Source organism: Panthera tigris, chromosome E2, assembly GCF_018350195.1.
Source record: "Panthera tigris isolate Pti1 chromosome E2, P.tigris_Pti1_mat1.1, whole genome shotgun sequence".
In the NCBI taxonomy this organism is placed as follows: domain Eukaryota; kingdom Metazoa; phylum Chordata; class Mammalia; order Carnivora; family Felidae; genus Panthera; species Panthera tigris.
The window spans coordinates 48,506,402-48,521,371 of record NC_056674.1 but is presented as its reverse complement, the minus strand read 5'-3'; the positions used below and the strand labels follow the sequence as shown (position 1 = coordinate 48,521,371).

The 14,970-nt window shown below is 44.9% G+C and overlaps 1 protein-coding gene and 1 pseudogene across 2 annotated transcripts in view; both read right to left on the bottom strand.

Moving 5' to 3' along the window:
- Positions 1–6,690: 6,690 nt before the first annotated feature.
- LOC122234431 lies at positions 6,691–6,858 on the bottom strand (annotated as a pseudogene).
- Positions 6,859–11,390: 4,532 nt separating this feature from the next.
- The window catches only part of ST3GAL2 (ST3 beta-galactoside alpha-2,3-sialyltransferase 2), a 46,305-nt gene continuing 42,725 nt past the window's right edge, over positions 11,391–14,970 (bottom strand). For both annotated transcript variants that reach the window (XM_042968708.1, XM_042968709.1), the window contains exons 5-7: positions 13,395–13,440; positions 12,983–13,102; positions 11,391–12,109 (exon numbers count right to left, since the gene is read on the bottom strand). In XM_042968708.1, the coding sequence (XP_042824642.1) occupies positions 11,936–12,109; positions 12,983–13,102; positions 13,395–13,440 (340 nt within the window). In that variant the 3' untranslated portion in view covers positions 11,391–11,935. The remainder of the gene's footprint in view (positions 12,110–12,982; positions 13,103–13,394; positions 13,441–14,970) is intronic.

Genomic DNA, 14,970 nt, shown 5'->3' with positions numbered 1-14,970 from the left:
AGTGCCCAGCCTCGCTCACCTCTGCCCTGTGAAAGTCGCTGGAGGATCTATTCCTGGAAGTACAGTTGCTGGGTCAGAGAGTGGGGACATTTAAAACTTTAATACCTTCCCGATGTCCCCTGCCGAAAAGTTTTTACCAACTTACATTGTTGCAGTGATCTAAAAACACCTCTGTGTTCTTACCTACTTGCCAATCCTCTATATTCTCAATTTTTACAAATTTGCCAGTCCGGATAGCAAAAAGAAATTACATCATTGTTTTTTGTTGTTTTGTATTTAGTGAGGATTGGCAAGTGTTCAGTTTCCTGGGTATTTGTCTTTTGTCTTTTGGGGTTGCCCGCTCTTGCCTCATCGTTTTACTATCGGATTGTCAAATCCTTAATGATTTTAAGCCACCGCTATTTTAAGGAAATTAGACTTCGGTGAATGTTTTCCTAGTTTGTCTTTACAAACTCGGTTTTTTTTCTAATATTGCATGAAAGTTTAATGTTCCTCAGATTTCATTTTTAAGAAACCTGGATTTCTTGTCATGGCTAGGAGAGCTTTCCTCATCCCAGGAACATAAATCCCAATTTATCCTGTACTCCTCCCAGTATTATTATTTACTCATGTTTCCTGTAGTGGCAGTAAATTTTCTAAGTTCTTGTAGGTCTTTAAATGTTTTCCCCTGCTTGCTGCCAAGTGATTATGGTTGCCTTAAGAGCACTTGGGTGGCACAGCTATGGATATGGGCTGTGGGTATGGGTGTCCTCGCCACTGAGGGGTTCAGAATGCAAAGGGCCCATTAGGAGTGGATGTAAGTGAATGAAAGGCTCGATGTCCGTGCAGGTGTCGCCAGGCACAGGCACAGAGTGCCTGCAAGTGTGTGAGAGGCAGGTGCAAGCTGGGGTTCAGAAGAGAAAGGTGGGTGAGAAGGGGAGCAAGATTCCAGAGAGGTAGGGGACAAGAGGGCAGAAGAGGTACTCAAGGGAGATAGGGCAAGGGAAGGAGGGGAGGGTGAGGAGGTGGAGGAGTCCAGGTGGAGCACCAGTGTTCCAGTTAAGTGATGCCCACTTTGGCCCCCAAACAACAGTGATCTAGAAAAGGTAAAAGCCAGAAAACAGAAAACACACTGACCCCAAAACAAGATGAATATTTCTGTGGACCAGCGATGGAGTAAAAATGCAAAGTAGTGAGGCAGGGCTGAAGCCAAAAGCTTGTTGGGCTCCACTGCAGAAACAGAAGCTACTGGCTGTTAGGGCTTATGGAGTAGAGAGTACTGGAAGCACCGCATGCAAGAACGGAACCAAAGTCAGGCTCACTGCTGGGAGGGAGCCGGACCGGAACCCGGCCTGCACACCCGCTGGATGGCAGACTTTTATTAGGACCCAGACCCAGGCAGATGGCGGGAGGTCTTGGACTACCCACCCACCCCCAATTTAGAACAGGTAATTGACACAATCCTGTTGACTGCCTCCTCTGTGATATTCCCAGGTTACTGAATGTCAGCAGACCTGATTCTAGAATAAAGACCAAAGCGGCAGGAGCTGCATGGAGCCAACTGGTAAACTCACCTGTGGATTGTCAGGGGGAAGAAATCTATGCTAAGAAAGAGTGCAATGTCAAAACAGATTCACCCCAGGTGAAACTACTTTTTTGGAATACCCTGATAAAAGACTTCAAGTATGTTCGAAGGCTCAAAGAGAAAGAATACATTACACTAAAAAAGACCATAAGATTAAGAAGTAAATTTGGGGGTGCGTGGGTGGCTCTGTTGGTTAAGTGCCCGACTTTGGCTCAGGTCCATCATTTCACAGCTTGTGGGTTTGATCCCCATGTCGGGCTCTGTGCTGACAGCTCAGAGCCTGGAGCCTGCTTTGGATTCTCTGTCTGCCTCTCTGCCCCTCCCCTGCCCCCTCTCTCAAAAATAAATAAACATTAAAAAAAAAAAAAGTGGGGCGCCTGGGTGGCTCAGTCGGTTAAGCGGCCGACTTCGGCTCAGGTCATGATCTCGCGGTCCGTGAGTTTGAGCCCCGCGTCGGGCTCTGTGCTGACACCTCAGAGCCTGGAGCCTGTTTCAGATTGTGTGTCTCCCTCTCTCTGACCCTCCCCTGTTCATGCTCTGTCTCTCCCTCTCTCTCAAAAATAAATAAAACGTTTAAAAAAAAATTTTTTTTTTTTAAAGTAAATTTAGACAAAAACAGTGGCATGCTGAAACACACAAGCAGTAAGTCACTGTTAATTTGAAACTGGCCATTTTGGGTGTGTTTACCACAGAAATGAGCAAAAACTACAAATTGCTTGGGTTGACTGGCTGGCTCGGTCAGTAGAGCCTGTGATTCTTGATCTCAGAGTCCTGAGTTCAAGCCCCACGTTGGGCATGGAGCCTACTTAAACAAATCAGGGTTTTATTTGTTTTTAGAGAGACAATTCACCAGCATACCACTGGACAGCAATAAAAAAATATTAGAAATTTGGGAAAAGAGGAAGATAGTCATTGAGATAAATTCAATAAATGGGAATCCTTTATTTAAAATCCTAATTATATTGGGGCACCTGGGTGGCTCAGTCGGTTGGGAGTCCAACTCTTGATTTTAGCTCATGACATGATCCCAGGGTTGAGGTATCGAGCCCTGTGTCAGGCTCCACACTGAGCCTCGAGACTACTTAAGATTCTCTCTTTCTCACTCTCTCTCTCTCTCTCTCTCTCTCCCTCCCCTTCTCTCCTACCCTCTCTCTCCCCGCCCACCCATCTCCCCGCTTGTGTTCTCACTCTCTAAAAAAGAGAAAATATATATATATATTTAACTTAAAAAAATATATATATATATATACACACACATATATATATATATATATATATATATATATACTCTTGAGGACACCTGGTTGGCTCAGCTGGTGAAGCATTCAACCCTTGGTCTCAGGGTCATGAGTTCAAGCCCCACATTGAGTGTAGAGATTACTTAAGAATAAAATTTTTAAAAAGTAAAAAAACAAAATCTTAGTTATACTCTCATTTTAAAGCAAGAATAAAAGCACAAACCAAATTTCATTGGAGTCACATAATAAAATGATTTCTCTTTAAAGTCTAACATGGAAGTCTGAAGGAAGACCACAGAGGTAAATTTTCATTTTCATCACATAACAAAGGCACATATAATCAACATGACATCAGTGTCAGCAAGGTCGCTAATGTTGACCTTGATGACCTGGCTGAGGTAGTGTTTGTCAGGTTTTTCCACTGTAAAATTACTCTTTCTCCCCTCCTTTCCATACCTTAGTCTTTGAAAGGAAGTCACTATGCACATCTAAGGAGTGGGGAGCATGCTCCCCCTCCATGAGGGCACAGTAGCTACATAAATCATTTGGAATTCTACATGGGAGATTTGTCTCTTCCCCATTTATTAATATATTGAATCATGTATTTATATAAGTTTAGACTGGTGATGTTAATCTTGATCACATGGTTAGGGTGACTTTGATACTTAAAAAAAATTTTTTTGATGTATGTTCAAGTCTTAAAACTTAGTTATTCTTCATAGCAAAGAAAGCTGAGATTCCAGACCCTTCCCTTGAATGGAAGGGCGTATGGAAATGGGTTGCACAGGAAGAGCTCTGGAGACAAAGCCTGGGAGACTAGAACAGTGGTCCAAAGTGGGCAGGGTTCCCTTTCCTTCTATGGTTCCCTTTACCCATTTTATGACAAGTTATAAATACAAATGAAATACTGCAGGAAGTCTTCCAGGTTTTACTTTAGATATTTATGAAATGTTTGAATTATTTTTGTAATGAATATATTATTTTTTTATGTAAAAAAAAAAAAAGACAAAGAGTATATAGCAAAGGGAGGATTAAACTCTGATCCCTCTGAATGCAGACACCAAATGTTCTCTCTACCTTCTCCCTGGAGGGAAACCATGCTGCCATAAAGAGCCTGTATTATGCTCAAGAACAGAATCCGTTGTTAGATGAAAGGTGTTAATTCTGTATTCTCAGGAACAGGCTGGCCCTGATAGCCATGGTTCAGCAAGAGTGGGAAGAGGGGGCATCTTCTTGCAGTTTTGTGGGTTGGTTGTCACCCAGGCATAGACTTGCTGCAGAAGCTGTGATTTTTCTGGAAGGGTGGTGAGAAGGAGCACTGATTCCTAAATCACACTCAGAAAAGAATGTTTTGATTTTCATTTTCCTTGCAATATTTTGATTTTTCAATACAGTTTTAGGATCTGATCTTTTCTCTCACCTAGCAAAGAAGGATGGTTCCTAACCTTGCCAAACATGTTACAGGAAGGAGCTCCTAGCCTGCTGAATGGCAGCCTGCAGCTGTTCCCTGGTGGGTAAAATACTTAACCCCTTCCTTCCCTTCCCAGGCATCCATCCGCCCCTGTCCAAACCATACATCCAAGCACTTCTCTCTGAAGAGCCCTCTGTGTTATAGACTATTATTGCTCATCCACACACGGTACTTCACCTAGAGAAGAGTTTCACATCTCAGCTAAACTCAGGCATGGCCATGGGACTCCTTTGGCATCAAGGAATTGTGAATAGACATTAAGAGACGGTTTGTGGTTCGCCAGGTTCTCTTTTCCCTGCCCCTGAGACCACAAATCCACCACAGATGGTACCACTACCCATCTGGGTCCTTGAGTAACCATGATGAGTGAAGATCCCTGGGATGGAAATGTGGCTTGAGTGAAAAACAAACATTTCTGTTTTGAGCCAGTGGGAGTTTCAGGGGTATTTGTTACCGTAACATAACCCAGCTCATCCTTACCCCTTCACCCCCATGGAATGTCTGGTTCCCTGGCCAGCCACCCAGATAGCAGGTAAGCCCCATCCATGTACAAAGTTCCCAAGCAGTTTCTTGATCTACTATTTCTGAAAACAATCTTCAATTCCAAATTATTTCAAAAGCCTCCATCATGACAGAGAGGAGTTAAATAAGCAATCACGAAGAGCCTACTCTGTTTAGACAGAGGGAAACCAAGGAAGGAAAAGGTGTCTACTAAGTATATGATTAAACATTGCACGTAACCTAGCTTTCCCACAACCCCTATAACCTATAAGGAAAAAATGAATAAGGGATAAACTCCTACGGACAAATGAAATGGGGGCAATTACATCAGTAGAAAAGGAATTTAACAAAATGTTTGGAACACACAAACAGCATGAAAAAGTTCCCATTTTTAGCAATACAGGGAACTATATAGAGCGTGAAAAAAAATCCCAATCTAAAACCAACTACAAAGCTGAAATTTATCTGTTTTAGTAAATCAAAGAGCTACCATATTTAGGGTTTTATTTTTTTACATTTAGTTCTGATTCACTTGGCATTTTGGTGAATAATTTAAGGTATGGACTGTAATTGTATCTTTTTCCAAATAGTTATCTAGTTATCCTGATAAAATTTATGTAAGCATCCCTCTTTTCCTAAATGATTTGAGAGGCCATATTTATTATTAACTACGTTTCCGTATGGGCTTAGGTCTAGGCAATCAGGCTAATGAAACAGAGTATCCAGAAATAGACTCAAGTGAACATGAATGTCAGGGCAGTGATCACCTTTAGAGACAGGAAGGGGGTTGTGCTTGGCAAGGAAGATGGAGTGGGGAGGCCTCTGGACTACTCCCACAGCCTGGGTGGTGGCTATGAGCGTTCATCTGAAAATGACTTGTTAAGGAGCCTCCATACTGTCTTGCATAGTGGCTGCACCAATTTGCATTCTCACCACAAGGGCTCCCTTCCTCTTCACCCTCACCAGCAGTTATCTCTCATCTTTTTGATAATAACCACCCTAACAGGTGTGAGGGTGGGGGTGGGGCATATAAAATAGAGTATTACTTAGTTATAAAAAAGGAAATCCTGCCATTTGTAACAACAAAGTCCATGGATGGACTGAGGGCATTTTGCTAAGTGAAATAAGACAGAGAAATACTATATGATCTCACTTTGGGTGGAATCTTTTTTTTTTGTTTTTAATAGGTGGAATCTTAAAAAAAACAAACTCATAGAAACAGATTGGTGGTTGCCAGGGGGAGGAGGTGGTGGGGTGAAGGTGGTCAAAGCTACGAACTTCTAGTTATAAGATAAATAAGTTGTGGGGATGTAACGTACAGCATGGTGACTATAGTTAACAATACTGTATTGTATTTGAAAGTTGCTAAGAGAGATTTTAAAAGTTCTCACCACACAAACACAAAATGTTAATTATATGAGATGATTGATGTGTTAACCTTATTGTGGTAATCATTTTGGAACATATACACATACAAAAGCACGATGTTGTATACCTTATACACTTACACAATGTTATATGTCAGTTATATCTCATTGAAGCTGGAAAAATATACAACATTCTAGTTTTTCTAATTCTTCCAAATAACATGTTCAACCACCTCTCTTCTCCTTTTCCCCAGTCCATTTTGATAATGAAATGGCAGTGGAAGTTGCTTTTCTTTACCATAGAAATGTTATCTATTTATCTATAAAATTTGCCAAATAAACCCCCCTTAGGAGCTTAAAAAAAAATAATTCATGAAATTATCTATTTTAGTACATTGATCTTTATGCTCTTTTCTGCATATAGATTATATCCCACATCAAAAATGTTTTAAAAAATTAAAAAATGCATTAGTGATTGGTGTGCCATCTTTGATGAACTCTGTTGGCTGTCATGTGTAAGTCAGAATGATGTGATCCCAACATGATAAAGTCCAAAAAGACGTGCCTACTACTTGTGGTGGTGGGCACATTACCACAACAGACCACAGGATGATAATTAGAGTTCTGACCTACAAGGATTTGGGAAAAGTTTTCAATTAGCAATAATCGCGCCTCGGATAAACCTCATTGGCTACGATACTGCCACTGCGCAAAGCTGACCTACAAGGATTTGGGACAATAGTTAATGGACCATTAGGATCTCTAGGAATTAGATGCCAAGCAGGCTACTAAGGTTCTGCTTAACATGCATGGGAGCAGAAATTCAAAGATTGCTGAGGAGCCTGGGTCACAGTCTTGGGGATTCACAGCTTCTCACCCAGTTCCCAGACCTAATTCAGGTCACACATGGAGCCTCTTTTTCAAGAGGATTCCAGGGTCCTTTGAGGAGTGACTCTCTGACATAGGTCAGGTGTGGAACCTGAATCTTCCCCCATGTCTTTCCTGAGGGACCTACTTCCCAAAGTGACAGTGCACTAGGGAAAGGGAAATACCCAGAGCTTCAGGAGTTATCAGATACAGCTCTCACATCCAACCAAAATGGCCCACCAGTTAGAGTCAGGCTTATTATGGCAAATGATAGATGGAGCTCTGATCCAAGTTCATTTAATGGTGGGTCCAATAAGACCACAGACTCATTTTAAGGTACAGGCATACCTCTGAGAGATTGCAGGTTGGGTCACAGACTGCAGCAATAAAGTAAGTATCACAATGAAGCGAGTGTAATGAATTTTTTGGTTTCCTGGTATATATAAAAGTTATGTTTACACTATACTGTAGCCTATTAAGTGTGCAACAGCATTATGTATAAAAATGTTTATGCCCTGGCGCGCCTGGGTGGCTCAGATGGTTAAGCCAACTGCCTCCGACTTCGACTTAGGTCATGATCTCACAGTTTGTGGGTTCAAGCCCCGTGTTGGGCTCTGTGCTGACAGCTCAGAGTCTGGAGCCTGCTTTGGATTGTCTTCTTCTTTCTCTGTCCCTCCCCCACTCACACTCAGTCTCTTTTTTTTTTAAATTTTTTTTTAATGTTTTAGTTTTGAGAGACAGAGAAACAGAACCTGAGTGGGGGAGGAGCAGAGAGAGAGGGAGACACAGAATCTGAAGTGGGCTCCAGGCTCTGAGCTGTCAGCACAGAGCCCGACACGGGGCCTGAACCCACGAACCGCGAGATCATGACCTGAGCTGAAGTCGGATGCTTAACCACCTGAGCCACCCAGGCGCCCCATACTCAGTCTCTTTCAAAAATAAATTAAAAAAAAATTAAAAACAAACAATTTATTGCTCAAAAATGCTAACCATCTTCTGAGTTTTCAGCAAGTTGTAACCATTGATCACAGATCACTATACCAAATATAGTAATGAAAAAGTTTGAAATATTGTGAGAATTACTAAAATGTGACACAGACACAAGGTGAGCAAATGCTGTTGGAAAAATGGTGCTGATAGACCTGCTCATTGCACGGTTGCCACAAACCTTCAACTTGTAAAAAAAACTCAGTATCTGCAAAGGGCAATAAAGCAAACTGCAAAAATATTAGTCATGCCTGGAATTTCCTGTCCCAAAAGGGAAGAGACATTTACTACCTGGCGAAATCCCCAGATTGACAACCTTACCCATGGAATGGGGGTGACTACGATAGATGGACCAAACAGAAGTCCCTGGGACCATGTCCAAAGTAGTAAGTGGAAAAAAAAAAAAGTCAACACCACACTCTAACAGCATCTACAGAAATTGGTGCTGCCATCAAACTTGAGTTATACAGGGGTGGGTGATTTTTTCCTCATCCCATTTACTCACCATTTGACTCTTAAAAACTGACAGTTTATTGCAAATGCAATCGAATGGTAATGCTGACCTGTTGTTCTAGATATGATATCTTTGTGGGATCAAAGCAACACAGCCCTCGGCCAACATTAAAAAAAAAAAAAAAAGATACACAATTTGGTGGAACTCTTGATTGTGGAGGCAACAGGTACAACATTGGGGAGTGCTGCTCCAACCAATTAGTGACCTGTAAGGCAGCTGGCTTTGAGTTGAGTGGGACCCAAACAAGAAATGGTTCTCAGAAGTCTAGCCTATGCGTACACTGTCCTGCCACCAGGCTTTAGGACCCAGGCAACCAAATGCTAACAGAGTGTCTGTGGTAGAGAGAGAAAGATGGAAGGAGTCTCTGACAACTCCAAGTAAGAGAACTATAGCCCCTGTTCTAGGGTTTTAGAAAAATACCAATATGCTCCTCTACCAAAAGTTATTCTCCAAGTGAAAAGCAACTCCTGGATTGCTCTTGGGCACAGGCAGAAAGTGAATTGCAGGACACCAAGTGACTTTAGACTCAAAGCTGTCTGTTGTGAGATCCATAGTAGTTGGTCCACTGAACTATAAAATTGGATGTTTGGTGGCATTCCATTGCACAAAGTAGACCTTAGGGGTCCAGATGGTCCAAGGAAGTGCCTCGGATGCCTGTGCAACCTGCTCCTCCCATTCTGTCAATTTCCTGCCAACCCACACCTACAGCATCACTGGGAGTTCTGCAGAACCTGGAAATGTTGTGGGAAACCCCATCCTGGTGCCTTCTGGATCTGCATGCTGTGGGGCCCCTGGCAATGGACAGTCTCTGCCCTGCTGAACCACTCACGTGTCCCAAAGGACAGTGGTAAAGAACCACTATTTCAGAGGGCACTGCTGGTGGACTGGGTTGGGAGGCCTCGTGTATACGGGGGCAGGTGTTTGGAGTCATGCTCTTTTCTCCTTCGAACCTTCCACCCAATGTTCTTAGTCATTACTTGGTCATAGCTCCCGGCTGACAGAGATTTCTTCTTTTCACAACCATACCCATTTCAAATAGACAAATGACTATATAGTTCTTTTGTTCTTTTTAATTCAGAAAGAGAGAGAAAGGGAAGAAAATAAAAAACATTTGTTTAAATAACTATTGCAGAAAAGGAGATCTGGGCTGGATGCTGGGACCTACCTCTTCCAGAAAGGGGATTTATTAACGTTTTAAACAAAACAAAACAAAACAAAAAGAAAAAGGAACAGAAAAGAAATAAATTATTCTGCTCAATACTGTTTGGCATAATCGCATTTTTTCATCTTCTAAACACTCCAAACTGCCTCTTCAGGAAGCACTGAGCTGAGACTGGCAAGAATGGCTGGTGCCTTGACTCTCTAAAATGATGGGGTAGGCCCTGAGAGAGGCATTCCACTAAAGGCCCCCCAAATCCACCCTCATGCTCTACTCCTCCTACTTTTGGAATTGGAAAGGAACAGACTCTAGCTACGTTCTCAATATATTAACTTTTAGGGGTGCCCACTGCCCTGCCCTAATCCTCTTCTAAAATACTCCCTGCTGGTCCCTGTTCCCCCAGCCAGCTGCAGGAACTACACCAATGGCCAGGAGGCTGCTTGGTGGTATCAACTCACTAAGATAAAGGGTGGTATTTGTGTTCCTCACTGTTGGGAAGGGGGATCCTATTAGTAGTTTGGAAACTTCACAGAAGCCCTTACCCCCCTCCGAAATTTCCCCAACCTTGTAAGGTGAGAATACCATCAACAGCTTCCTGTCAGAGCTTCAGCTGGGTTCAGTCATGCAGGTAAATTCCAGTTGTAACCCGTTTGTTGGTTTCCCTGCCCTTCTAGATTTGGAAATGGAAAGTGGGTTAGAGCAAGGAGGCAGGAAGTGAGCATGGGGCAGAGGGGACACAAGGGCAGGAGAGGAGGCATGCAAGCGGGCAAGTCTACTCCTCCCCAGCTAGAATCCCAGCTATCTGCATGGCCAACGTAGAGTTTTAAAAAAATCTTTGTTGGTCAGCCATCCCTGGTAACCTCAAGTTAATTAAATTACGAGACCAAAGCAAATTCCACCCCCAGGCAAAGGTTTCCTACTTCTCTTTGGGGTGATGGATGAAGGAAGAAGGTGCATGCACCAGGCAAGCTGGGTTCCCCATCTCCAGCCTTCTTTCCCACGTGTTGCTCCTTCTCCCTAGAGCAGGCCAAACGCGCGCGAGTGTGTGCGCGCGCTCGATTATTCGCGCGAGCGGGCGGTGGGGGGGGGAGGGGCGGTAGGGAGTGAAGATGCAACAGTGCCCCCCAACCCCCAGGGCAAGTTTTGATTTTTTTTTCAGGACATGTAGGCTGGTGAGAAGGCCCAGGGCCTAAGAAGAGCCACTGAAAAGGTTTTGGGTGAACAGTAGGGGCCGAGAGTACACGAGAGTGAGAAGCACCTTACATCTGAAGTGACTGGGCTTCCTTGTCCCCTGCCGTGTTCCTTACACCTGTGTTCCAGAGTTAGGCCCTAGGCGAATTCCGCCCGTTAGCAACGGGCGAATACAGTTCTAGTTTTCTGGTGAGATGCTAAATGCCCTGGTCAGAAAGGCCAATCCATAGGGTGGCCAAAGGTGGGGATGGGGAGAAAGAGGAGGGGACCCACAAGCCACTGCATTTCTTTGGTGGGTTTACACTCACCCATCTGGGCCTGACAGAAAAAGGAAACGTGGGGTCCAAAATTCTCTGAGTCTGAAGAGGTTTGAGAGGGCTCCAGCTTTTACCCTGGGATGAAGGCGCGCTCCCCGGAAACCATCTGATCTCCCCTAGACCACCATATAGGAACGGCTAACGCCCCACCGCCCACCCGGAGGTCAAGAGGGACACCCCCGCCCCCCACCAGCCCCGGCAAGGGAAGCCGAGCCGCCGCTGCCCCGCACCTTCCCCACCGTCTCCTTCTCGGCGCCCCTGACCGAGTGAGGTCGACGAGCGGCGGGCAATGCTGCTACACACACTGAGGAAAGTACCTCACTGAGGCCGGAACCAACCTCTGTTCCTTACAAAGCGTGAAATAAAATTCTACCCAAAGCATAGGGGAGAGGGGATTCAGCGGCCGCCGGCCCGCCTCCGAAGGCCATTGATTGGAAGAGACGGGCCCAGGGCCGGCAGTTCTCCTTGAGTCGCATGATTGGCTGGGAGAAAAAAAAAAAAAAAATCCTCCGCTTCGACTGCAGCGCTGATTGGTGCCTGGCCGGCTAGTCCCCAGTCTCATGATTGGCGAGGGACAGCCAGCGCTCGCTGGACTTGCAGCATGATTAGTCCAGACCGCGCCCTGACGTCGCTCCTAGGGCCTGGAAACGCCCAATGGGGCGCCGTGCCCACGCCGAGGCCACCGCCCTCCGGCTGGCCTGGAGTCCCGGCTAGGAGCCAGCGCCCGAGGTTCGCGCCTGGCCCGGAAGGGTCGCGGGTTCAATTTCCTCGGTAGACCTCGATCTTGCTGGCCTTGGCCAGCATGTCGATGATATGGGCCTCGAAGTCGGCGTCGTGCACCCCCGTCTTCCGGAACTCGCCCGCGTACCGGTTATTCTCCCAGTAGTGGTGCCAGTTGCCCCGGCTGTCGGCCCCGAACCCGTACACGTTCACCTGCAGGGGAGGGCGGCGCAGGTCACCCCGCGTCGGAGAGCGGGAGGACAGGGCACGGGAAAGCCTCGGGTCGCGGTGGGCTAGGAGAAAGGGGCTGCAGCGACCCGACTACAGCTAAGAGACGCGCAGTTCGTCAATTCGCAGAGCGCGGGAGGCAACGGGAATACGCGACACCCAGGCCTGGAGCTAAGGATACCGACTGGCAAGACTGCTGCTCCCTTTCGGTTCTTCCACCCGTCTGATTGCAGCGATACGCCCCGGTCTGGGGCTATGGGACCTCTCCCACCGTTGCTAACGTTCCTTTTTTTTTTGTTTTGTTTTGTTGTTGTTTTTGTTTTTTAATGTAATACTTTTATATGAAAGCTAGTCAAGCACCCAATACCACACACTGAATTTACTGGCAAAAGTGGGTGTGCTGGGCGTGAGCGAGTATGGCACAGCAGCCCTGCTTGCTAGTGAGACGTGCTCCTGGAACGAATGACCTGCAGTGTTAACACACGGAGGGTAGGCCTAGGGCCCACAGCGGTGGGAGAAGACCATCCCGCTGGAAGTTAACTTCATTATTTCCGTTCTATTTATATTTTTGATGATTTTTTCTTTATGACAAGTAATACCAATTATGGTAGTAATGTTCTGTTTCCTTTTTAAATAACTTTAACTTTTCACTGAAGTGATTTCAGATTTGGTAAAATCATGAGTAGTAAGTTTGGGAAATGAAGATGTATACTTTACAGCCTAGAAATGCAGGAAATCAAAGCCACTTGGTTTCTGCCTACAAAAACACGTTCCTCTTGCTCTGCTAAGCCCTAAGAAGGGCTAATCCCCTCTGTTCCATGGGTATCCCTATTTTACCCATAACACGGGGTTACCCACCTCATCACACACATGCAGGGCAAAGAAGAGCACCAGCATCCCTGTAGAAGGGTACCGCCCGTGATGCTCTGTCCACCGGTCGTGGATATACTTGAAGAAGGCTGGGTTGTAGATCTGAACCTGGGAAGAGAAAAGGCAACAGACACATGAGGGGTGTTGGGGGCCTGGAGACTCAGGCCAGGCTCTAAGTAGCTTCTGCCAGTTCCTCCATGCTTGCCAGCAGACCTGTTCTTCCAAGTTCCCTAGTTCCTGTGGCCTCTGAGGGGGTCAGGCATACCAGCAGATGGGTGGACTCTGAAGGTTCTGGAAGGGCACTGGGGGAAACCTGAGCCACAGGACTGGGCACAGCAGTAGTCAAATCTGCACCGTTTCTAATGAGATGGGGATGAACAAGGGAGAGGTGGGAGCTTACCTTTTCTTTGTCCACTCGAAGGAAAGACTTCACTGGTGCATAGGTGCTGCAAGCAGAAAGAAGAAGATTTAGATGGCCCTTGGGATCTAGAAAGGTCCACAGATGCCTTTCCTCCTTGTCAGGCCTGAGTGATGACAGCCTTACAACAGATCCCCTGCTTCCAGACTGCTTTCCCAGAGCACATCACTGCAGTACCTTGCTCAGAAAACTTCAGCAGCTACCTATGTTCTTTAGGATAAAATAAGGATGTTTTAGACAAACATTGGTGCCTTCTATTATCCAGCTCAAATGCTTCTTTCCACAACACTCAGCTGTGAACTCCCCACTTAATTTAGCCAATCATCTCACACCCACTATATTTGTCTTAGTTCTGCCTACAGTGACCCTCTTGCTACTATCCTCATATTTGGTACAAATCCCTCCTTCCCTATTAGCCAGCCATGGCACCCGTAGTCTATACTCCTTTTCTAAGCAAGGGACTTAAACTCAAACTTAAACTTTATCATAAGATAAAGTCAGGAAACTGTAATTTATATTTCTGTGTTTAAAAAATACATAGTGACAAAATGCAGGCAAATAGCAGGCCATATGTGGAAACAGCTTAACTGTCCACTGATGGATGAATTGATAAAGCAAATATGGCATATCCATATAGTGGAATACTATTCAGCCTTTAAAAGGAATGAAGTCCTGTACATGCTACAACACAGATAAACCCTGAAAACACTACACTAAGTGAAGTAAGCCAGGACAAACACTATGACTCCACTTACATGAAGTACCTATAATAGTCAAATCATACAGACAAAAAGACTAGTGGTTATCAGAGGCTAAGGGTCGGGGAAATGGGGAGTTATTAATGAATGCAATTTCCACTTGAAATTATGAAAAAGTTCTGGAGATGGATAGGGTGGTGTTTTGCACAACAAAGCGAATGTACTTATTTAAAAATTTTTTTACATTTATTTATTTTTGAGAGACAGAGAGAGACAGCACAAGCAGGGGAGGGGCAGAAAGAATGAGATACAGATTCCAAAGGAGGCTCCAGGTTCTGAGCTGTCAGCACAAAGCCCGACGCAGGCTCAAATCCATGAACTGTGAGATTATGACCTGAGCCGAAGTTGGATGCTTAACTGACTGAGTCACACAGGTGCCCTGAGTGTACTTATAATTTTGGTGGAGAATGTAGGCAGTGATCTGAGAAAATGAGTTTGTATTTATTTATTTGTTTTTAATCTCTACACCCCATGTGGGGCTTGAACTCACAACACTGAGATCAAGAATCACATGCTCTAGCAACTGAGCCAGCCAGGCACCCCATATGTTGTATACATTTTAACACACACACATACACACACGCACACAGTGAGAGACAGATTAGTGGTTGTTGCCTAGGGCTGGGGTGTGGGAGTAGAGGGAGTGAGGGTGATGGCTAAGGGGTACAGAGGTATCTTTAGATCTTTAAAGATCTTCATCTTTAAGAAGATGAAAGGAGTTCTAAAATTAATTGTGATAGTTACACAACACCATATTTAATAAAAGCCACTGACTTGTATACTTTAAATGTGTAAACTGT